A 24,854-nucleotide genomic window follows, 5' to 3' on the forward strand; every position below is an offset into this window, starting at 1 on the left:
TTCTGAAAAAAAAACTCCATCGATGTTTTCTCAGAGTTTATTCTAGAGAATTCTGAAATTCTGCATTTCGTGCTTTAATTCAGCCAAGAGGGACTAGGTCTGTTTGAAAAGCAATCAATGTATTTCTATATCTTTTTTTCCACCTACGTATGTCTTGGTTAACCCATAGTCTTTCACTTTCTCGCTCAAACTTGGGATGCTACATTCTGAACGTTCCTCAACTTCGGGTGTAATGTAATTGGGTAATCCTTTAGCCAAGCATTGACCCATAAATTTGCTGTCTTACCATTGAATTTCTTATAGAAAAGCAGTTTTTGAATCTTTAATTTGGCAAAGGTCATACTGTCCCAGATAGCAGATCTATTGAGAGGTGAAGTCATGTTGAAGATCCTTTTGGGGCCATCATTGCTCAGCTACTTCCTGTGAATCATGTTTCTCCAACATGTGTTACTTATGCTACAGATCCATCAAACTAGTTTTGAATCTAAGGTGGGATTACCTGGCTTTCTGTTGCTAATTTCGGTGCCTCCAAAAGTTTTAGACAAGCATACCTTTTTTCGTATTATCAATGGAAATTTCTTTTGTGTTGCTGTCCCTTGCCACAAGAAAAGACACAATCTTATCTATTTATGAGCCTCCTTTGGTGCTTGCGAAATGGAACACAATAATTTAGGGACCGCTTAGAGGATCACTTTGATTATTTTTAGACTTCCTGTTGAAGACAACCACTACTATTCCCACTACCGAATTTCTTGAGTCTGTCCAGTATCCTAAGCCAAGGGTTTTAGCTTTAGGCCTTTCTTTGGAGAGAAGAACTCTGATATGGGAATTCGGAAGATGCATTGCTTTACATCCTAAATTATTGGTGAAGCAATTTTGCTATCTAGTTTGGAAGATTTAGAGTTCTTTCTACTGATGACTTGTCCTGATACTATTTCAAAGTGCCTCAAAATTTCCTTGATGCATCTGCGCTCCCCAAGTGAATATTTGATAGCCAACATATCAACAAATTGGAGTTGGGTAACTGCTTCATAGGTAGCAGAAACTTTAAGCCCCTTAAAGCTGTCTCCTTGCTTTTCTAAGAGCTCCTCAACCATAATGATAAACAGGTAGAGGGACAGGGATTCTCCCTATCTTTACCCACTCAAAGGTTTAAAAAAGTGGACGTAGGTCCCACTGATCAAGGCAAATAATATTGGAGTAGAGAAGTGCTCCTTGACCCACTCTACCAACTGCTCTAAGAACCTATGCCTCTTCAGCATTTAATCAGGAAAAAGCCAACAAACTTTGTCATAGGCTTTAGAGATAATATAAGAATAGGTTCAAGTCCTGTTATATCCAACCTTGGCAACAGTCGTAGACTGTATTACATGGGTATAACAGTTTTTAATTATCTAGAGATTTTGCTTCAGCATTCTTTGAAATGAGATGTATAGAAGTAATATTAAGAAACTTGACAATTTAATGGGAATACTTGTATTTTTCCATGGCAGCAATCACATGTGCCAACCACTACCTGGAATCTTTAGAAGAAAAAGGGCAGAAAATTATGGGGTCCTATAGCCTTATACACTTCCATTTCAAACGCTGCCTTCTTTATCAGGGGCCCTTTCGAAGGAGCATTGGCCTTGTACCTAGGTTAAAGGATAGTGGTTAGATCCTACCTCTAGTAAAACTTCTGATTTCAAAGTGATATTTCCATGTAAGCAGTGCTTTCATAGTTTATTAAATTATGTGATGATTTATTAGGATCAGTTGTTTAGTTTCAAGTCTATCTTCATTGATCCATATATCATGAATATTGGTTCAAAAGAATCCATCTCCGATGACAATGAATGAGCAACTTAGCACCCACTGCACCGAGGAGATCCTCACAAGGATGAACCATTGAAACTTCTTGGGAGGTAACTTCACCCATACTACTTTGGTCAAGCATGCTTAGCCATTGAGTTTCCCTAACATTCTGTAATGTCCCCTTTTCAAATTAGGATTTAATAATAAACAATAATAATAAATTTATAAATATAAAAGAACAAAATTAAACATAATCATAACTAAATTTAGTTAAGTTTAATGAATGGTCAAAAGGTATAAGGTGAAAAGTTGCGACTCCCTCAAACATGAACTATAAAAGGTTGTGTCCCTTTCAAAGGGCAGAAATAATGGAGAGTTGCACTCTTTCAAAGGGTGTTAATGGTGAAAGGGTGTGTCTCTTGTCAAAGGACATCCATAACGAAGAGGTGTGACCTCTCCCTCACATTGAGAGATATAAAGGAAAGGAATCAAAAAGCATCTCCTGACATGATCATCAATCAGATCAGATCAGAACTGTTATTAAGTTACTGGAATTGGCAGCCTCCTAGTAGGGGACATTACACATTCAAGCTCACCTAGCTTGCTACTACTCTATTTGCAAAACCTTCAGCAACTGCTGTGCCTTATGAACCATTCGTTATAGAGCTCTTTAGCTCATTCATTTTCATATCAGTGGTGTTTTTGCAATGTATTGAATTATGTGATGATTTATTGGGATCCAAATATGTATTTTGAGTCAATCTTTTTAACTTATATATTATGAGACCCTATCTCTCAGGACTGTGAATGGTCAACCTAACACTTATTGCTCCTAGGGGGAAGCAACAAACGTCTTAAGAGGTCGCCCATCCTTGTACTACTCTTGCTCAAGCATGCTTAACCATAGAGTTTTCCCTACATCAAGATTTTGAAAACCTTCAGCAAGTGTTGTGGCTTTTGAACCATTAAGTGTTGTTTTCTCTAGTGTTCCACGCATTCTTCCTCAAGCATGCTTAACCATGGAGTTTTTCTCACAACCAAGATTTGCAAACCCTTCAACAAGTGTTGTGGCTTATGAACCATTTAATAAGGTGTTTTCTCTAGTGTTCCACAATTTTTTCGAAAATTTGGGGACTAGTGAAATTTTATATATAAAATAATAGTTGAAAAATTAGTTACAAAAAATCTATGTTGCACGAGAATGCATTCCCAGGGGAAATTATGATGATCCTGTACCTTGGATGTTGCAAGGATATAGGGATGATTGGGTAATGTCCCCTAAGGCCATCCCTAAGCTAGAAACATCGAGAGTACTTTTTGGAAACGTCATAAAATGAGAAGGGAATGGTAGGGGAACAGCTGGCCCACAAGGCTCCTCACACCCTGTCATAACCCCTCTTTGGACATTGGATTATTGTGATTAAATAAATACGATAATTAAAACATTTATTAATTAACATTTAATAATATTGGAAAATCGTCTCATTTATGAGACTTCACGATTTTCCTCTAATATATAATTATTAATGTTTATTATTATTTGTTATGATTATTATTTATGTTATATATGATCATTATTTATTAATAACAAATAAGATTTTATATAAAATTTATATTGCTTAATATTAAATTCATATTTATCAAATAATAATAATATAAGTAATATAAATAAATAATAATAATAAATAAATATCCGGTGAGTACATACGAGTAAAGATAACTATGATACATGAACGATATGCCAAATCGATAGCCGTTTTACACTATTGATGGGTTGGCCATTTCAGAATTGTTTCTACATTAGCCGGACATGGAGACAATTAAAATCGATAAACAGTTAAATAAGTTTAAATTAAAGATTTAAACTAATTAATAAGAAAACAAGCATGATATCAAGGAACCATTAATACCACTTCCGGTCATCATCAAGAAAACTATGATGTCAAAGATATAGGATCAACAGATACGATATTGGCACCGTCAATTATTCATATGCAGTCTTCATACATAGCAATACACTCAGCTACGTGGTGAACACATGTAGTAGAGTCAACAAGGAAAAGAGGAATATAAACACCGTCGAAACAATGATTGAGGAGGCTATCATATTTAAGGATGCCGTAACATATACAAACTATAGTTGGCAACTATATTATTGCCGACAATGATTAATAACGACACCTCAAGCAAGGAGGCAAATCAGCATCTAATCGACATTATTATGAAGATAGATTATGGCTTAAATATAATGATTAATCGCATATTCTCTCAATAAAGCCAGTTACACCAAAATATTATCAAGGAAAAATCATCTTATTGATAAGACTTCACGATCTTCCTCTCTAGCATCAATAAAGCACATCCAGTAAGATAAAGTATTGAGACCCAGTGATATGATCAAGGGTTTGATGATCTCAAGAAAATAATCTTATCAATCACCAACAATAGATGTTAATATCAATATCTATAAGAACAATTGATTTTAGATACTCATCCTAGAATGAATAATGGTAACCAAACCATAGAGTTCACCAAAACAAAGAAGAGTCGGATCTGTTTAACAATATATCAAGTGACCACATAGACTATCATTCTGGATCTAATTGTGCAAGATCCTTATCAATTCTTCCAAGAGTAATATATTATATCAAAAGATTCATATCGCTGATAAGAAGATCATCGTCAAGACAATAAGATATAGAAGGAAGTATGATGTAGACTAAAGATATGATATTGATCTAGCAATACATGCAGATCATAATAATTAATGCCATGCTGAGATATGCATATAATAGCAAGATGTTCATAACTCCACGAAGTAAGGAGAACTCTTTTATATATGAAGACAATCCCTATCAATATCATCATACCCGACTATGCGAAAACCCATATATTATCCTCACGGTAGGAGGAGCAGAAAATTGATGATTATCTTAATCATTACGCGATTTCGATCATGACTAAGACATTTACAAAGGGCAGCGAGTATCCAAAGGGGCGCGATGCCTATTAATGATTATAAAGACAATTCTCCATGTTAACAAACTGCTGTCATGGAAGGACAAGACGTGAATCTTCAAGGAGTAATTATTCCAAAGGGGCACGACCTTTAGGAAATAAATATATTTAATGAAGATAGATACTTATTTCCAATCATCATGGGATTATTTATTTCTGATTCTCATCCAGATTTGGATTGCTCTAATTGAGCAGTAGCCTTATCGGCAAACCAGTGCATATATCTAAAGTTATCATTCAGGAAAGCCACCACCCACACTGCATATTTCTAAAGCAAATCAGAAATAGCAGTTCTATCTTCATCGCTATAAGCAATGGTGTGAAAGACTAACAGCATACTGATATTGCTATATCAGGGATAGCTATAAATGGTTGTGAGGAAACTTACAATACAATTTATATTGTCATATCAAGTAGAGCAAAGTTAACTCCATAATTGCAGATCGGAATAAATACACAGATCAGGTATAACTATATATAGCAGATCATAATATATCGTTTTTATACTAGGTGGTATCACTTATTGCCGATATAAATTTTAAAAAGGATTTTTAGAGTCTTTGATTGGAAAGAAGTCTCTTGCAATTGATTTGTGATTTGATGGTCCTTAATACCTAAAAATTTACATTGGGGACATTACACACCCCTTACTACAACTTTAAACCCTTCATTTTGCCATTTTGCAATTCGTGAGAAGAAGACAAAGAAATAGAACAATAGTGAGAAGAGGAGAAGAATACAAGACTATTAAAACTAAATCATTTGATGTAAGTTTAGCATCAATATTCACAATTCCTTTACAATTTCTTGTTTTGTTTTCTTCGAAGTTTCAAATGTTCAGGCAGTTTAAAAAATAAAGGTTTGTAATTATTTTTTGATTTTTAAAAAGGAAAAAGAGCAACAATGAAGGTTATAGTAGTGATGAGGTTGAGATTCAACGAACAAGCCATAGAGGTTGTGGGGGTTCTTTTAAATGTGGGAGTACTGTAGGTGAAATGAGAATTAACCCATTTGAATGCCCTTTCCCTCTCCTAAATTTTATGCAAAGGGTCCATTCAATCTCTAAAAGGCCCTTTTGCAATTTGCAACTCCCATTGACAAAACAAGAAAAAAAATCAAGGGGAGTAGACATAGGTTATGTCACGTGTGTAACAATTATAACAACAGTAGGTTCACTAGGCTTGAGAATCATCTTCTGTGAATACGATGGGGTAAGAGGTTGTGAAAAAATAACCTTATCCAGGGTGTCTATGGAAGGTGAGACAAGAAATAAGAGTGTGCCAATAGAGACAATGGAATTTACAATGCCTACACATACACATACCATGCATGTTGCGATTCAAAGGGGAGAGGGTTCTAGCAAAGGAAAGAGAAGAGCTACTAGTGCCACAAGGATGTTGAATGTGCAATCACAGGAAGTTGCAGATTCTTCAATTGGAAACTTTTTCTTTGTCCATGCCATCGTGTTTTATGTGGCATGCTCTTCACATTTCAAAGAAATGTTGGGAAATCCAAATGCCATTGGTTCCCCATATGACTCCCTTGGATAATACGAATTACATACCAGCCTCCTTGATAGAGAGTATTCTAAGGTGAGTTTGGTGGAGGACACTGTAAACTTGGCTAAGAATCACTTGCTCAATTATCATGGAGTGTGAAATGATATTAGACATCAATTACTCATCAATATCATAATTACATCTACAATTGACCCTTTTTTTTCTTAGAGCCTGTGATTGCATAGGGAAACACAAGGATGTAAACTTCTAATTTCAGGTTTTGAAAGAGGTCATAGAGGTTAGGGCCTCACATGTCGTATAGATTGACACCAACTTAATATGTGTTTGTCAACTAATTGTCATGGTAGAGGGTGTTTACAAGCACATTTTTACCCCATATTGTGTTCATGCCTTAAACAATGCATTTAAAGCAAGGTTACTAAGAGACGGGGTACTTGGAGACTTCGGAGACAAGTATTGGTACCGGTACAACAAATTTTCAAAAATAGGAGATGGGGGGGTACTTGGAGAGGACAATTTTTTTTTTAATATAATTTTATTATTTTCAGAAAATATCGTAACATAGCACTTTGAAAACAAGAATAGTGGCAAAGGTTAACAAATCAATATTAACTTTCAAGTTTAAATACACAAATGTCAAATGTCATTGTGTCAAAGAGTTCAAAACTCACACTACATATTTGATATTTCATATTAAATTATCATTATATTTTGAAATCCAAAAATTGATAGTTTGATGCTGATACACAAATGAACAACAAAAATCAGAAATCTATCATCTACTCTGCTATGTTTGGATCATTTATATCAAGGTCCTCAGTTAAGATGGTCTCCAAATACTCATCACTCTCTAACTGGGGTTCCTCTGATGGTGGTAGAACTAGAGGTAATTCATTAAGGCCATTTGGTTCAACCACTTCATCCCCCATGGCTGCAACTTCTCCATCAGGTGCAAGTTGCTCCCATTTTGCTGAAGGACCCTCCATGTATCCAAGATCAACACTCGAGAAAAGATGAAGTGAGCTATGAATGTAGACCAAGTTCTCTGCTTTCTTTGACCCTAATCGGTTTCTCTTTTGTGAATGAATAAAACCATAAGTACTCCAATTCCTCTCACAAGATGAAGAGCTAACTACTTGTGAGAGCAATCTGATTTCAAATGATTGCAATTCAGGGGCTTCATTTCCATGGCCCCACCACCACTCTAAAGGATCTTTCTTTGCCCACATATCATATAAAGCTTCCATTGAAGAAAACCTTGCCCAAGTGAAAACTTATTCCATTGACTCCTTATAATCGAGGCATCCTCACTTTGACCATAATTTTTTTTATTGCAGCTCAAAATCCCTTCATTACCTCTCTATCCTCATGTGGAGCCCTCTTATTGGTCTCTTCTATATTATGCCATTTAGGATTCAAGGCATGGGTGGCACAATGAAGGGGCATGTTTAGTTTGTTCCATCTTCCATGTAACTTTTCTTCTATCAAACGATATACAGAAGGATATTTTGCATCAGTAATTTTCTTGACTCTTTAACACATGGAATCTATTTCTTCATAAACTTCCCTCAAACATGGCATATCCGAGTGTGTAAATTTAATCACCTCACATATGGGCCTAATGAAATCTATAATAAATCTCACATCAACCAAAAAAAGGTCATCAAGGACCAAACCTCTCACCTCAACTGCAATATTTGATGTAGATTGCCTCCAAGCTGCCCATGCATCATTAATTGTTGACATGTAGCTAGGTTGGATCCCTAGCGAGGGCCGACCTAGTCTTGGAATTGCTAATTGGCCTTTCAGCCTTAGCAATTCTCCATAAAATGCGCAGCTTATATGTTTAATATAAAGGTTTTGGTCTGGTCCTAAATAAGTAACTTTTAATTAAATAGGACTGACCCTATTCTTGGTGTCAAATCAGTAAGGCCGACTTGAGGTCTTTTAGGTAGCCTTACCTCATATATATTCAATTGTCTTGTAGTCCTTCATACACAATGAACATATGCAATTCGCAGTAAGCGAACTTGTGCTTGGGGGTGACGATAAGACCTTATCGTTATGGTTGGGAAGGCAACAACCTGATGTTTGCCTGCGGTGAACAAGCACAGCCTGGAAAGTCAACATGGTATCAGAGCTACAACTTTCCTAAATTGCAGATTTAGTCGGATGCGGCCTGAGCGAGTTGCAATTGCAGTGTGACAATCTCAATGTTCGCTTGGCAATCACCGTATAGTCAAGGGTAAATCGCATTTCGAGTTTAGTGATCAGAGTCACAAGGTACTCATAGTTGCTATGTTCGCGGAGGATTGCATTTGCATTATCTGCATGGTGGCCGTGGCTTCGTAGCCTCGTGTTCGGTGCAGAGTATTCACGGAGTATTCGCAATGGACATTGGGGTATATCCAAATAATCACGGGATCATCGCAGTGACCGTGTTAGTGATGTTAGCGGTGTATTTGCACTTGCATCCGCAGTGTGTTCACATTATCGCATAATCATGATCGCATTTCAAGTTTTGTATTCGCCGTGTTCAAAATGAATCGCAGAAGTGTATGCATTGTTTGCGACCATTGGCAGTCGCATTCGCAGGGTGATTGCCAGACATTGCAGTCGCCATATTCACCTGGAGGCGTAAATGCAGGGAGGAAGCCGCTATTCCTCACCGCTTGGTATATTCGCCTTGTTTTGCACGATCATGGTGCTCAAGATATTCGCAGGGAGCCGTGTTCACAGTGTGAGCCATGGATGGTTATAGTCGTGCAACAGGGAGGTGTCCACGGACATGTTTATAATCTGCATTGTGATCACCATGGGAATATTTGCATTTTTATCATCGAGCTGATCATTTAATCGCGACAATGTGGAAGCTCGAACCAGATTCGGGTCGTGATGGAGTTATAGTGTTTGCCAAGAGTCATGGAGGCATCAAGGTCGCAGTGGTGATCGTAGTAGGCGTATTCACACATGGAGGCCGCATCTACTGTAAGGTGATGTCAATAATCACAGTGCATCGAGGGGCGTATGGAGACTCATCTCAATACACAAAGATCGCAGGTTACTCAGGGTGATCTCATTGATCGTAGGGTGTATCCGTGTATGATCACAGGGGTATGTCTGCAATATTTGCCTCGTCATAGTCATTCAGAATTGGAAGGATGGTCGCTGCCGTAGTGCTCGCCGAGAGCCATATTCACGGTGTTTGTATGCGCAAGAGCCTCGAAAGGAGTTCGTTGTATTCACATTTGAATGGGTCGCAATATAAGAAATTGGCAATCGCAGAATATGATCATAGTGTGTGGTCGACATTCTTGATCGTTTGTCGATTACAGTGAAAGCATTTGGTGGCTTGGCATGTTGACGCCACCAAGATGGAGATAGACGATGAGCAATGGCGAGGGCCGAAGGCCACACAACCATCTTCGCTAGATACTTAAGTATGGTTGGAAGCTCCAATACTGAGCCAGAACGTTGGTAGAAGACCAACCTAGAAAGAGATAAGTATTCATATGGTTGAATAAATTTTGTTGTCATTAAATCATGTATGATTTCAGTATTGACATTTCAGCTTCATGTTTTGAGGTAATTCTCAAGGTCAAAGCATGTGGAGACTCATTCAAGATATGGTACAAAGAGGTGCCATACAGTTGAAATACATCAGCACAGATGAGCAGGTTGCAGATGTTCTCACCAAGCCTCTTGCTAGAGTGAAGTTTGAATATTTTAGAGATATTCTTGGTGTTGTGGAAAACACAGCTTTGGTTGAGAGGGAGTATCAACCCCAGTGACACATTTAGTTGTATCTTCCACCCTCTGCGGGCAATGCAAGGTGGTGTTGTATTCTTCTCTAAAGAGAGGATTGAGGTGAAAATCCTCTTCCACCCTTTGTGGGCAATGCAAGGTGGAGCCATCCTCTGCGGGCAATGTAGGATGGTAGTTATCCTTCTCAGGGAGAAGATTGAAAGATCTCTTCCACCCTCTGTGGACAATGCAAGGTGGATCCATCCTCTGTGGGCAACGCAAGATGGATATCATGGAAGAAGTCCATGATGTGTATTTATATATTTGTATGTGTACTCACTTTTTGCAGGTGTGCATAGTAAGATTTTGGATCCATCCTCTGCGGGCAATGCAAGATGGATAGCATGGAAGAAGTCCATGATGTATTTTTCTGATTCAGGTATGCTTGATGAATATCATAGATGTGGATTACATGATGCATATCATTTCATGATGTAGAATGTCATTTGGTTTTCATGGGAGCAGCCATGATGTGACTTGCTTATTTGGAAGTATCCTCCCTAGCTAAGAGGGAGTGTTGACATGTAGCTAGGTCGGATCCCTAGCGAGGGCCGACCTAGTCTTGGAATTGCTAATTGGCCTTTCGGCCTTAGCAATTCTCCATAAAATGCGCAGCTTATATGTTTAATATAAAGGTTTTGGTCTGGCCCTAAATAAGTAACTTGTAATTAAATAGGACTAACCCTATTCTTGGTGTCAAATCAGTAAGGCCGACTTGAGGTCTTTTAGGTAGCCTTACCTCATATATATTCAATTGTCTTGCAGTCATTCATACACAATGAACATATGCAATTCGCAGTAAGCGAACTTGTGCTTGGGGGTGACGATAAGACCTTATCGTCTATGGTTGGGAAGGCAACAATCTGATGTTTGCTTGTGGTGAACAAGCACAGCCCGGAAAGTCAACATTAACAACCGTGGAACACAAAACTCCTTTGACTTCACAAAGGCAGTCAAGAAGAATAAAGTAGGAAGCAAACCATGTATCAGCTTGTTTGAGAAGTTCCACCTTGGCAAATGTATGGTAAATGGCTTGTGTGTGGTGATGGTTACATATGAACACCTGTATTTTTCTACTCTTTTCTATGAGGTCTGAAACCCATTGGAACTTGCCAGTATCTTTGAGTGCATTGTTCAATGAATGCACACAACATGGTGTCCAAAATATATGCTTGTATTTGTTTGCACCATCGTACTTGCTGCTTCACAATTTGGGCCACCTGTGATACCCCCACCTCCTCAATGCTGTCACATAGCTGGTTATGAAGAAAATCAGCATTGTTTTCTTGCCTTGAACAGTCTATCACCTTCAAAAAATAAGGCCCTTTGTTGCATGTCACCATGACATTAAGTTGTGGATGATTTCTAGTATATATCCATCCATCCATCACTATACTACATATTTGATATTTCTGTAGACCACACTTTTTTCAATGGTGCAGTTTGTTGCTCTAATCGATTTTTTTCTGTCAATTAGAGTTGTGCCAAGCTTTTCAGACCTTGGTGGTTTATACCCAGTTAGTCCATTATTGATAGCTTGGACCATCTCTCCATAGAAAGGTGAGCGAGCAGCATTAAACGGTATTCCATTTGCATAAAAGAAGCGTACAATTGTTGCATCAACTGCTTGTTGACCTTGCACATCAAATAGCCTTTCCAATGGGGTTTGAGCTGCTAGCATGTGGTCTCTTGTGAGACTTAGACTGTTGTGCTGCTACAACACTAGAAGACACATCTACCTCTGGCTCTCTAATTGCCCCTTTGGTTGAAGCAAAAGAGGAGCTCATATTATAAACTTTCCCATCAGCCTTTTCTTGATCCTTTACAACCTCATATTGTTCGGACTCATTTGTACAACCTTCAACACCGTTTCCTGGTAGGTGAAGGAAATGAGCCCTCACCCTCGTGTGGGTACCTTTCCATGTCGATGGACAAAGTTTACATTGAATAGTGGCTGTTCCACCCAATCCTTTCAGCCCCAGAACACTGTCAACATACTTCCGCAAGGGGTACAAGCATTGTTTTCCCCCACCTGACATTCTGGAATCTGTGAAAAAAAATAAAAAATTCAAAAACTATTACCAGCAGGTCTGATTTTTTTTACACAAATTGGTTTTCGAATTAGATTATTTGAGTTTTTGGCAAATTGCCAAAAATATATGCTTTCGTATTTTATGAGAAAAAATCAGAAAAATAATAATATAGTTTGACAGACTTTTTTTAATGAGTTAAAAACTTAAATTTATTATTTATACCACTGTTAAATTTTTATCACTGTTAAATTTTTGTAAATTTATTATTTATATCAGACTTTTAAAGTCGTATCAAACTGTTAAAATTTGTATCATAATTAGACTCTTAAAATTTATGAAACTATAAAATTTATAGCAGACTGTTAAATTTGTATCAGTTTGATATAATTTTAATTGTCTGATATAAATTTTTAATTTTATAATGGTATTACTAAGTATTAAATTATTAATAATTTGAAATTGAGACATTTAAAAAAATAAAAATGGAAACCCTACCGTAATAGTATAAAATACAAATTTAATACAAATTTAAAAAACAAAAATTATTATGAAAAATCGAAACCCTATTAGACTAGTGTAATTTAATACAAATTTAAAAACTTAAAATCAAAAGAAAAATCAAAATGGAAATCCTACCTGAGATCTACGTCCGATTTTCCACATTGGGTCGAAAGCAAAACATTCACCTGCATCAGGTTTTCTGCACTTGTTCACCCGTGTCAGGTTTTTCCGCACCTGTTAACCTACGTCAGGTTCACCTGCAATTTCACATTAGAAAAATGATTTAAATTTTACAATTTTCATCGGGCGTTTAAGTCAACAAAATACGTTTGTGGGTTTTAGATTTTTGTCAAGTGTTTTTACATCGCGTTGGGCATTTTTTTGAAAAACGGCATTTTAAACCCTTTTTCCAGCGGGAGACTCCACTTTTTTGAACTGGAGATGTAGGAGACATGAGGAAACGTCTCTCCCATGCACCTGCCTCTGAATGTCGCTTCCAGAAATGTCTTGGAGATGGGAGATGTGTCTTGGTCCCGGGGACGTGTCTCCCAGTTAGCTTGATTTAAAGATAGACACTTAGAAGATAGATAGACACTCAGAAGATAGATTGGGTGAAAGCAAAGGTGGTAGAAGCTAGAGACATAAATATGTTCATTTGCAACTATCAAACCTCACTAGCTCTCTTCATGACTTGTTCTAAGAAAAACTCTACAAACTCGTGGAGACTAGATATGCCAGCTACTTAATCTTGTTGGAGACAATGCTTGAGGTTAAGAAGGCTATGATATTGCACCGAGGTGTTGATCATAGGGGCAAAACACCAGAATTCTTCTAGAAGTCATCTAGAATGGTACTATGATTTATCTCTTGACTAGTTCTACTCTCTTTGATCTTGCTCATCAGAGGCCATGATCAACAGAATGAAATCTGCCCCCTTAATTTATCTCTCTGCTGCTTGTAAAGGACATTTTCTTACCATTTGAACAAATTTGTTAGGGAGAGTTCTGTTTATATTTCCTAACAAATTTCTAAAGGACATTCTCTTACCATCTGTGTGTACTCGTTGCATGCTCTGCACCTGAATGTTATGCACTCAAGGTCAATAGCTGAATCCATTCCAGGTTAGCCAATTTTAGTTTCACAGTTTTTGGTAATGGGTGATTCAAATCCAGCTCCACGCTTATATGAGCAATTGTTTATCTCCGCTTCCTGTGGTCATCTTGGACATACAAACAAATCTGCCCATGAAATTCCCTCAGGGACCGGTAGATATAGGCTGATGATAACTCTTGTGGCAAGGAATCCAAACGGAAGCTTTATGAAGCATTTTTTCCATTGGTTTGAAACCCAAATGACTGCTGCATAAAGAGATCCGTGTTCTAAAAACATCAAGGTTAATTAGTGGGGAATGCCTTTCCATACCTAGGGAAGGTTGGTAGAAGGGTTAATTAGTAAGGAGAAACCTGATATTCTTCTATTGTAAGAAAATATCCTAGGAGGTAGCTTGGCGGAAAGGTATGACAAAACCCAATGGGGTAAAAGCTGTGAGATGTGATGGATGCTGAGGGCCAGGCTATTTTTTGGGGCCTAGATGCTGAGAGTTACAAGGACTGCATAATATGTATGATGTAATGCTTGGAGTTTGAACTTTGGCCTCAGTTTTGTGCTAACAAATTTCTATGGGCCAAGGGAGGTTTCATCTCTCCACTGTTCGTATCTCCTTTCAAATTTCAGAAGGATGCTCTCTTACCAGGTGCCCATATTCATGGCATGCTGAGCACCTGAATTATACGCATAATTGATAAGTGAATTTGTTTCGGGCCAGCCAATTTAGTGACATTTTTTGGCAACAGATGTTCATCTGAGCATAGTTTGCCACTCTACTGGAGGTCATCTTTGGAACGTAGACAAAACTGCCCATTAAATTTCCTAGATTCTTGAATACATAATTTGACCATAAATCACTTGACAGGACACCACCAAGATGTAGCACTGGCTTTACGCATTACCAATTTCAGCTTGTGTTTGCATAGCATGTATTGTTTTAGGGTAATTCACTTTCAATAGGCAACATCTGTTTCCATAAGGAAATATGGGTAAGGTCTATTGCTTTAAATATTGAAATTTTAAAAATCAATTATTTTAGGTATCCTATTATCTCAGATGTGATTACTCCATAATACTTCACTTCTTTAATTCATTACTACAAACAGTATTTTACGGGGAGTAGCTGTTACTGCACTGCAGTGTATTTGGTACTTTATGTAACTACAAAGAGTTTCATGGGTTGTAGCTGTTACTGTACTACAATGTATTCGGCTCTTTATTTTTAGCACATTGAATTTCAGCAGGTTTTCAGCCCTTATTATTTCTTAGGAAAAACTATGACAATCTGTACCTGTTCCCATTTTACTTTGAGACTGTAGTACTATACTTACAAGAAGGAATGATATATTCTTTTTTATGAGATTGAAACTAGACGCCTCACAAAAATATTGTTCTATTGTGTGCATACAAACACATCTAATGTGTGTGTCTCACACAATCACTGTTCTATTGTGTGGGCCTACAGAATGAGTTTTAACTTGTGGTCATCCAGATGTCATCATATGCATCTCATGTCGTCTGCATTTATTATTTAATGTTCATTTAGCAGCCTTATGTTGTTGCTGCTTTTTCTTTTATTTGTTCAGGGAAAATATAAGTCATCCTTGAAGTTTTAGTATTCTATTTTATCTACAAATTGCGATGTAAAAAGGCAACTACAAATGGTAATTTAAACAAATTAGTTTGTAGATAGTTTGAAAGGAATTTCCCTTTGAGAACAGATTATGAAAATGGCCTTTTCAGATTTACAAAAGGAAAGACAGTTACTTATTCACATCTGTTGATTAAATATAATTTTTTCATGCACTGACCCATTGATTTTATAAATTTTCATTTATTAACTCTACTATACTGTTTCATTTACTATTACACAGTTCTTCTGCACAAAGCCACTTGCCTGTGATCCTTCAAGTTTGCCCAAATACCCACCAAGCAAGGAGTTCGATGCAAAAATTCGAGATGAGGAGGCAAGAAGGTATAGAAGAATTACACTGGGGAACTAAAATTTTATGGCTTGAACTCATCCATTTTTAGTTAATTACAAGAAGCACTTGAATTGGCTCAAGGATACCAATTATATTGTGTAGTATTAAAAACTATAGTGAACAATTGGAGGATAATGCATGAATGCAATATGATTATTAGATGATACTGTTTTTCTCTGGTTGCTTGGTTAAATCTTCCTGGTTGCCTTTTCAAATAACCATTCATTTTAAGTTTAATTCCATCTTTCAACCAAGTTAAATTTCAAATATTATCTTCCAAATATTGCATTCATGTCTCAGTGATCAATGCCCAAAAATGATTAGCCTTTATATTTCATTTGTTGTTCTTTATTCTTAGTTTGTCTTGATCAATCAAATGGTTGTTAGAGCTTTTGTGTGAAGAGATGCTCATGATTCTTTACCTTAAACATTGCACAGCTATGTCCCTTAGGCATGTCACTTAAGTACTACATGCAAATTTGCTCACAAGTGCACATAGTTATTTGTATCTTGTAAAGTTTTTTCAAATGGGCACTGGATATCTACATTGAATGATATATGTCTTCAAAGAAAAGTCCTGTGCTTTTTTTGGTATAGATAATGTAATGCTATATCTTCTAGTCTTGTCTGTGTAAATTGTTTATTTTCGGTTTGTTTCAGGCAAAGAGCAGCAGGAGGAAGAGGACGAGGGTCTGATGCTACCAGACGATTGCCACGAGAATCTAGAGCAGTTCCTGCCCCAGATGCCAATGCGGAATTAGCAACATCCATACAGGTTCTAGTTTTGATTTATCCATCAAATATAAGCAAACTCTGATGAGTCATTCAGGATGAAAAATCAGCTTTTCTTTTTTATATTCTGAATTATTAGACTCTTCATGTCAAAAACTTGGATTCTTCTCATGCTTAGTTCTGCCGTGTTTCAGAAGCGGCGAATGACCACACAAGCATCTTCTAAAAGCAAGAGTGAGAAGTTCAATTCTCACCAGGAGTATGATGCTGTTGGCTTTCCTATTGATCCTCCAAGGCCAGTGCAAGTCTTTACTGAAGCAGGTGGAACCTCTCGTGGGTATTTTCAACAAGCAGGGCCTTCTCATTCTGGCCCACTATCAAATACATATTCACGTACTTCAACATGGGGAAAAAAACTGAAGGAAGATGATATACGGATGGCACCAAATCGATCATCATCACGCTCAAAGCAATCGGCACTCCCTGAATTTAAGAAGCAGGGGGCTTATGGACCTGAAACTGGGGCGGATTTGTCAAATTTCTCTAGTTTAGTAGCAGCAAGAAGTAATGCTGGCATAGATCCACATAGGGAGCGGAGTAGCATGCCACAACACAATTATATTGATGCAATAGATGGCATCTATAATAATGGCAAACACGAATATCTTGAAGTTCCTGAACATTCAATAAAACAAGATTGGACTCAGGTTCAGCAACAAGAATCATTCAAAGGCTTAGATAATTATCAATTGCAAGAGTTGCCTGCAACTCATTTTCGAAGGGAAGAAAGGGTTGCTTCCAAAGAACCTACTATGGTAATAGAAACAGGCTTTTTGTTCTGTAAGATTTGAATTTGTGATATAGGTTTCACATAGCATTTGCCATTTGTTGAGTTTTACGTTAGTGATAAAATTCGTGTGCTTTGTTGCTGATATGGAACTGGCAGGGCTATGGTGGTCCAGGGGAGAGAATACATTACTCGGGGCCTCTGCTACCACCATCTGGAAACGTTGATGAGTTATTAAAAGAACATGAGCGACACATCCAGCAAGCTGTGCGTAGAGCCCGGCAAGATAAGGTTAAGTCACAAAGAAACAATTCATCACACCTAGACAGGAAGGCATTTGAACAAGTAAGTTTTGTTTCTTTGGCAAATGGAAATGCAGGATCTGTGGATCATGAGAGTGAACTGCTGATGCCAGCAGGCAGCAGCAGGCTGAAAGTGAGTAAGACAAGAGGGATCGAGGAAATTGTTGAACTTAAGGAATTAGAGAGAGAACCCCTCTCATCAGTTGTGGAAAACTCTGAAAGGGAGCAAGATTTGTGATGTTTTCCTTACGTTCATATTAGGCCCTGAAAATGGGACGAGCCTATATTCCCGTGTATGTAAATTAATGTGGTTGTCACATCTCTGAGAAAAAATTGAGATCGGATTATTTGAGCGAAGGCAGTGTTTTAATTTACTTCTACCCAGAGTCCTTGCAGGCATGAATTCCAGTGTCATATGAACACAATGCATTGGTTTTCTCTATGAGACGTATGGGAATTATTGTATTTTTAGATTCTTGATGGCCACATGAACTTGCAGCAATGTAACCAAGCATTGTTGGAATTGTATAATAAGGTTTTGGCCATCGTTGCCTTTGCATATGATGCAGCTATTGTTGTAAATGTTATGAATATATGAGGTTAGAGGAACAAGTCTCAGATGTCATTATTTTCTTTTTTTCCCATTGCAATGAAATACAGGCAAGGTTCACTAAGAATTTTGCTTTGTCATTATAGAACTTTTGGATAAATGGTCTTCTCAAGGAATCGGACAAAGGGAGTAAAGACATTATTATGTAAGAGACTTTGTTGTCAGGGCAAGTAGTCTGCTTCATTGTATTAGAAATAAGTGAATTTTGTCGGTCTTTCCAGAAAAATTCCTGTTCTGGCAGCAACGCTCGATAAAGATGGGGAGAACTAGGAAATCGCTACTATATGCAAAGAATTTAACATGTTATATTTCGACCTGTAGAGTATAATTTGATGAGTATGCACATTCTATCTCTTTCCAATCTCCACGGGAGTCCCTCATTTGAGTACTTCGCAGATTGAATTCCTATCAGTCCAGTGAATGTTTATGCTATGCGAAACTATTCATGGTTTATTGCATACTTAGCAAATTAAATTCCTATCAGTCCAGTGAATGTTTATGCTATGCGAAACTATTCATGGTTTATTGCATACTTAGCAAATTAAATTCCTATCAGTCCAGTGGATGTTTATGCTATGCAAAATTATGTATGTTTTATATTACATAAATCAGATCCATGCTTCTTTTCCTTGTTTTGAGTCTGTTTTGATTAGAGTGTCCTATATGTAACAATAAGTGTACAATTGGCAAAGTATTGTATCAGTTAGGCTTATTACATTTCCATATCACAATTCGATTATCGTTTTTATTCTTAGAGATTTTGCCTGAATGGTCCAGGTCATTTTTGTATTAAACCTTGAACTGATAATATATTTGAATTTAAATTTATTCTGTTACCTCCTTACTACTAGCTGTTGTGAGCTGACCTAATGTACATTTGTGTGCTAGATTGTATTTAAAAACATTCATTAACTTATTTGAATAATGTAAGAATAACCCAATTATCTATTGAGCATATGTAGATTTTAATTTCGAAAAGAATTATAAGAATCCAACAACATTACCAGAGTATTATATTATATTGATACACACACCATTGAGGCACATCACATGCTTGCTCGTCTTTGAATCTCTTTCGTAGTCATTAAGCCAATCGAACTAGGGGTTTGATTTTGGAGAATGTGAAGTAGATTCCAAATTTGTTCTTGATAACTGCTAGTTCTTAAATGGATTTAGAAAATCAAGGCAAATGATTTCCCTTGGTCCACTTTTAGATCAATTTTGTGAGTATTGGTTTAGTTTTACATGCTAATTTAGTTCCACGGTCACAAATTTGAATCAGATTAGTGTATGGTTAATTTGTTGCTTTTGAGGCGATTGTCTAAGCAAGACCTACAAATTTAATGTTGTACATCTTGGAAATCTAGTTAATTAAGTATTGCAATTTAATTATAATATTAGTTGTTTCTAATTTTAACTCATTTATCGAGGTTATTTATTTACCTAATTAGTATAGATATTTGTATGTAGATGGCCTTTACCCCTACAATAATAAACATAAATATTTATTTATGAACAACTGCAGGATATGTTAGATTATTGTAAGGGTAAGAACACTTACATGAATAACTAGGTTAATTAAATAAATAGAGCATTAAAGTAAACACATAAATCAAATAGTTTGATCATTAAAATAAATATCATGATTAAGTATATGGGTATTTAGCTCTAAGTTTGATGGAGATACATTGCATAGATGTTAGGAATCCATTCGCCCAAGAGTCATAATATTAAACTTGTTTGATGACTAGAGTTAATCAGCATATTTGATTGTGTTAGTTTGGTTTCAGATTTGCATGGAAGTGTTCTCCTTGAGTGTCAACATAAACTTGGCGTGTAGATTTAAAACTGTAAATCACAGACTTGATTTGGTTTGCCTCGATGTCTGCTTTAAATTTTTATAAAAATTATAGTGTTTACAAGTACCTTGGGGAATTTATTGAATTGCAAGGGTCATGATCTCTTAGATCCTTGGGTGGATTGATTCAATGATGACGAAACAAGTTCAAGAACAACAAACAATTTTGCAATATGTTCCCAGGATGATAATGCAATGTTGATGTGATCTCTTTGTCCACTTGCAATCTGATTTGTAAATGTTTGTCCTTTTTATATCTATATGATTTATATGATTTATTTGAATTAGGATTAGTTTTTAAATACATCACCCTGGTATGCAATTTTTGAACTACTTGTAATTTAGTTGGCTCATAATGATTACATAAAATGGAGGTAAACAAGATCAATTCAAATAAATAAATTTAGAGGTTCCTGACAAATTTGTGAGTGTAAAGATGATTTGGATCAAATATGCACTTATGGATAATGGACATAATTTCACATGCCATTCAAGTGCTTCATCCCTTAGTGGCCAAACACAATCAAAGAGCTTGGTTTGATTATCTCTTATTTCATTCATCTAAAAATATTCTAGAGAAAATATATATATTTTTTTGCTTCTTTGATATCTTTACTAAAGATTAGTATTTTGGTTTGATTTATCTAATTATCTTTCGTTTTTAAAATAGTAAAATACTTGAATTGTCATTTCTTTTTATTGAGGACTCATTTTCTCCATTTTCTTACCTTGATTCCTTACATCTTTTGCCAAAGAATTTATTTTATTAATTTTTTGAACTCAAAGGTTCGCCAAAATATTCAATAAATGGTTGGATAAGATTCGCCAAAATTTTCTTATTTATTGTAAAAAATTAAATTAATTCGCCAATAATACATCATAATTATTAATTACTTTAGGGTTCCACTAGCAATCTTTAGTTGTGTTGCCCCCATATTTGCCCTACATAAAATTTGAACTTCAAATCGATCTCAATGTCAAGTAAAGGTCCAATGAGTGTTTACGCGTAGGTAATGAGAGCGTTATCCAAGGTCCTTGCTAGTCAAAATCTGAAAAATGGAAGAATTTTGAGAATTACCATGAATTGAGGGAAACCAATTGACAATCAGGATCTAAACATCATTTTGTATCACATGTCCAACTTTCACCTAAACCCAGTTCATACTTTGTCGTATTTTAAACTTTCAATTTTCGGTGTCTGTTGTCCCCAAATGATTAAAATATCTCATTTAAGGTTTCGTCATGAGGCTTAAATAATTGTGTGGATCTATTTCCCTACCGTTGACACGTGTTTCAAATTTCAGGACCTAACTCCTTACTGTTTGAAAGTTATGCCATTTTCCCCATGGTTTCCAAGATGTACTTGATTGTTCGTTGAAGTGGGAGGTTAGAAATGCTCACTTTTTGAGCATTTCTAACCGGTATCTTTAACCTATCTCAAAAAGGTTAGGAATGCTAAAAAATTGAGCATTTCTAACCTCATTTCTTAACCTTGTGGCCCCCACTTTATCAAGAAGTTTAGAAATGCTCAGTGTTTGAGCATTCTTAACCTCTTATAGATTTTATCAAAGAAAGAATTAAAAAAAAGAAAGAAAAGTAAAGGGGGACTGCAAACAAGGTTATGAGCATTCAAAATGAATTGAAGAAGAAAGGGAGTTCATTAGATGTCGAGTTGCAGTTACACTGGGAGAACATAGTTGCAGATTAAGGAAGCAATCACATGCCATGAAATGTAAATATGTATGCGAAATATGGAAGGCATAGACAAGCTACAAACCGTTTGACATAGTGCGTCACATAGATGCCATCTTATGGTTGTCAAACTCGCAGTTCATGCACACAATGGAGTTATTGAAAATGTTCTCACCATTACTGGCAATATATTGATCTCCAGGCAGGTGGAATTTTATTGCACAACCATGCCTTTCAACATTGCAAATACTTGATAGCACATGTGAACTGTTTAACTAATTCCATGTCAAGTTACAAGCAACGTGGGAGTACATGCACGCATCTCAATTGTTTGGCGAATTTCCTCAAAGAAATGTGGTCTCATGAATTCCACGCATGGCAACGCACTTGAATAGTTTGGCAGAATTCCTCAAAGAAATGTGGTCTCATGAAATGTGATGATTGCTGGATGTCACGTGGGCATAGGGAGAGCACAGATAATGCACGTGAACTGGCTGGCAGAATGCTCCAAAGAATGCCACATTTGTGGCAAATGTACGCAATGGTGGAAGCATGGACATAGCATGTAAACTGGTTGGCAAAATTGCATGCTTGAAAATTGTTTGATAGAAGTCTCTCACAGTAACATGGTCTCATGGCATATGGTGCAGGCAGCACATATCACAGTTTGATAGAAATCCCTCACAGAAACGCGGTGTCATGGCATATAGATGTGGTAATGCGGGTGGACTGTAATAAACGTTGATTCCAGCAGGGGTAGTCTTTGACAACGTTGTTCAATAATGCTGCAAATCATGAGAAATGTGGATGCACAAACCCACACATGTAAACTGTTTGATAGACTCTCTCAAAGAAACGTGGTCTCGTTGTATATGTTGAAGATACTTTCAAAACTATCCAACATCCTCTTTGCCAACGATAAAAGGGAATGTTTGCCACCAAAAAGTGAATGCATAGGCAACGTACCTGATTTGTTTGATAGAAAACCCAGGAAAAATGTGGAGCATGGACAATGCACGTGAAGTGTTTGTAAAAATATCACGTGTGACAAGTTAATTGTTGGATAGAATTCCTGAAAGAAATATGATCTCATTTGATGCAATGATCGTAGGATATGCACAAAATTGTCACCGTATTCATCCAAGCGCAGGGATAGTGAAATTTAGTCATATTTTGTAGTTGTTGCTACTCGTGTAGACATTCATGTAGAATTTGGAAGCATATCCAAGGCGCGTTGGAGCATACTATGGGATTTCATCAAGGCATGTGAACTGTATGTTAGAATGCCTCAAAAAGATGTCATCTATTTAAATTAAGTAAAATGATTGCAGAATGTGCGCAAAATAGTTGTCTCAAAGAGAGCTCTCAAATTACTCTTGAAAAGCCATATTAAAGACAATTATTTTCTTGCCTTGCTCAACAAAATGCCTAGGAGAGATGTCTGCTCAGGGAGGAATAGAAACATGTGTCATTATCCATTTCAAGCATTTAAAGGGTGACTCTTTCATTAAAAGTGGATATTTGAATACACTTACTGGAGCAACTATTCAACGGACTTTAGTGGGACAAGGCCTTGGAAACTTGCAAGATGAGGCAAATGTGAAGAGGTGACGATTCTTCTCAAAGGGATCATGGGGTAGTGCAAGCGACATGAAATATATTTTGAAATGATAAACATTCCATCAAACGTGATTGATTAGATACAACAAATACCAGTATGTGAAAAGTAATGATGTCCTATTCAAGTGCCTCGTCATTCGAAAATTCATCACATTCCTAAGAGGAAAAGATGATCAGTAGAAGCAGTCAAATCACTTATGTTTGAAGATCAAATTGTTGATGAGCAAGCAACTCACAGATTAGATAAAGACATGGAGGTCACCTCGGCAAAATCGACAACGAGTTATTTCTTCAATGTAGTGGGTTTGAAATTATTTTTATAAAAAGTGACTTATGTCACTTATTGTAACCCAAGGTTAGGAAGTTGACTTCTTCTGCGCAAAAAAGTGTAGGTTACTAACTCATTGAAATTCACGCAGAAAAGAGTTAGTTATTAACCCAGGATTAAAGTTAGTTACTAAGGTGGTTATTCTGGGAAACCTATAAATACAAGTCTATTTGTAATCTAAGGGGGGACTTTTTACAGAAGGGAAAACTCTGCTGGAATTCTAGGAGAAACTTGTAATGACATTTTGATTTGCACTATGTATAGAAAGGATTCGTATGTTCTAAATGTACTCATGTGTTATCATTGCCGATTTCTCGTACGTCAAATTGGTAGTCTTTTAATGCATATGTGATTTGTACAATTGATGTGATGATGCACAGGCAACCTTTGGTATTTTAGTTTGAATGTGTTGAATTATCTTATCTCTCCGTATGTTGAGACTGGTCGTTCTTCTTTATCGTCATCTCATGGCTATGCATATTACCTTATAAACTCCCCTTGTAATTTGTTGCTAATGATGAGAAATATCAGTTGATGGTCGTATGTCTATTGTTGGGGTTTCTACCTTTATTTCCTCTTTAGTTTTATGTTTTCTCCTTTATGTACTTTCAAGCTAAAAGTACACAAATTCTTAAATACCCCTATCATACGAGGGAGCTGCCCCTCTCAAATGTAGAGGAAGATCGTGTTTCATAGAACGATCTCTCCAACTGTTGGAATGTTTGTCACTGCTTATCGGGCAAACAGGGTCAGTTTCGGGTAAACGACCGCAATGACAAATCTGTTTACCAACAAGTTGCCACCACTGATTCAAAATATAATCTAATGAACATCATTGGATTCCATGAGGTAAACTGTACCTACAAGTTGTCATGCTCATGGGAGTTGAGTTTCTTTTCAATTGTTGGCCTCAATGGAAATCAATGGTATAAAAATAATTTTGGGCCCATGAGTATTACAAATTTTAAGTACATTTTATTTGACGAAATACAAACAAGTCTATTAGATTAATTTAAATTAATGCTAGTAACTAAATAAATTAGTGTTTAACCTTTAAACTCATTAATGATTTCCACCTTAAGCATCTACTTTTCTATAAGATTTTTTTTTTAAATGAAATTATTTTCAATAGTAATTAATGCATACTTTTGTTATTTTTTAAG

General features: G+C 36.5%; 1 protein-coding gene across 1 annotated transcript in view; it reads left to right on the forward strand.

The window, feature by feature from the left end:
* Positions 1–18,281, forward strand: part of LOC131038324 (probable serine/threonine-protein kinase At1g54610) — a 37,121-nt gene extending 18,840 nt beyond the window's left edge. Inside the window, exons 5-8 of the mRNA XM_057970707.2 lie at positions 15,652–15,752; positions 16,423–16,537; positions 16,689–17,309; positions 17,441–18,281. Coding sequence (XP_057826690.1) covers positions 15,652–15,752; positions 16,423–16,537; positions 16,689–17,309; positions 17,441–17,821 — 1,218 coding nt within the window. The 3' untranslated portion in view covers positions 17,822–18,281. The remainder of the gene's footprint in view (positions 1–15,651; positions 15,753–16,422; positions 16,538–16,688; positions 17,310–17,440) is intronic.
* Positions 18,282–24,854: the final 6,573 nt, after the last annotated feature.

Source organism: Cryptomeria japonica, chromosome 6, assembly GCF_030272615.1.
Source record: "Cryptomeria japonica chromosome 6, Sugi_1.0, whole genome shotgun sequence".
Classification (NCBI taxonomy): domain Eukaryota; kingdom Viridiplantae; phylum Streptophyta; class Pinopsida; order Cupressales; family Cupressaceae; genus Cryptomeria; species Cryptomeria japonica.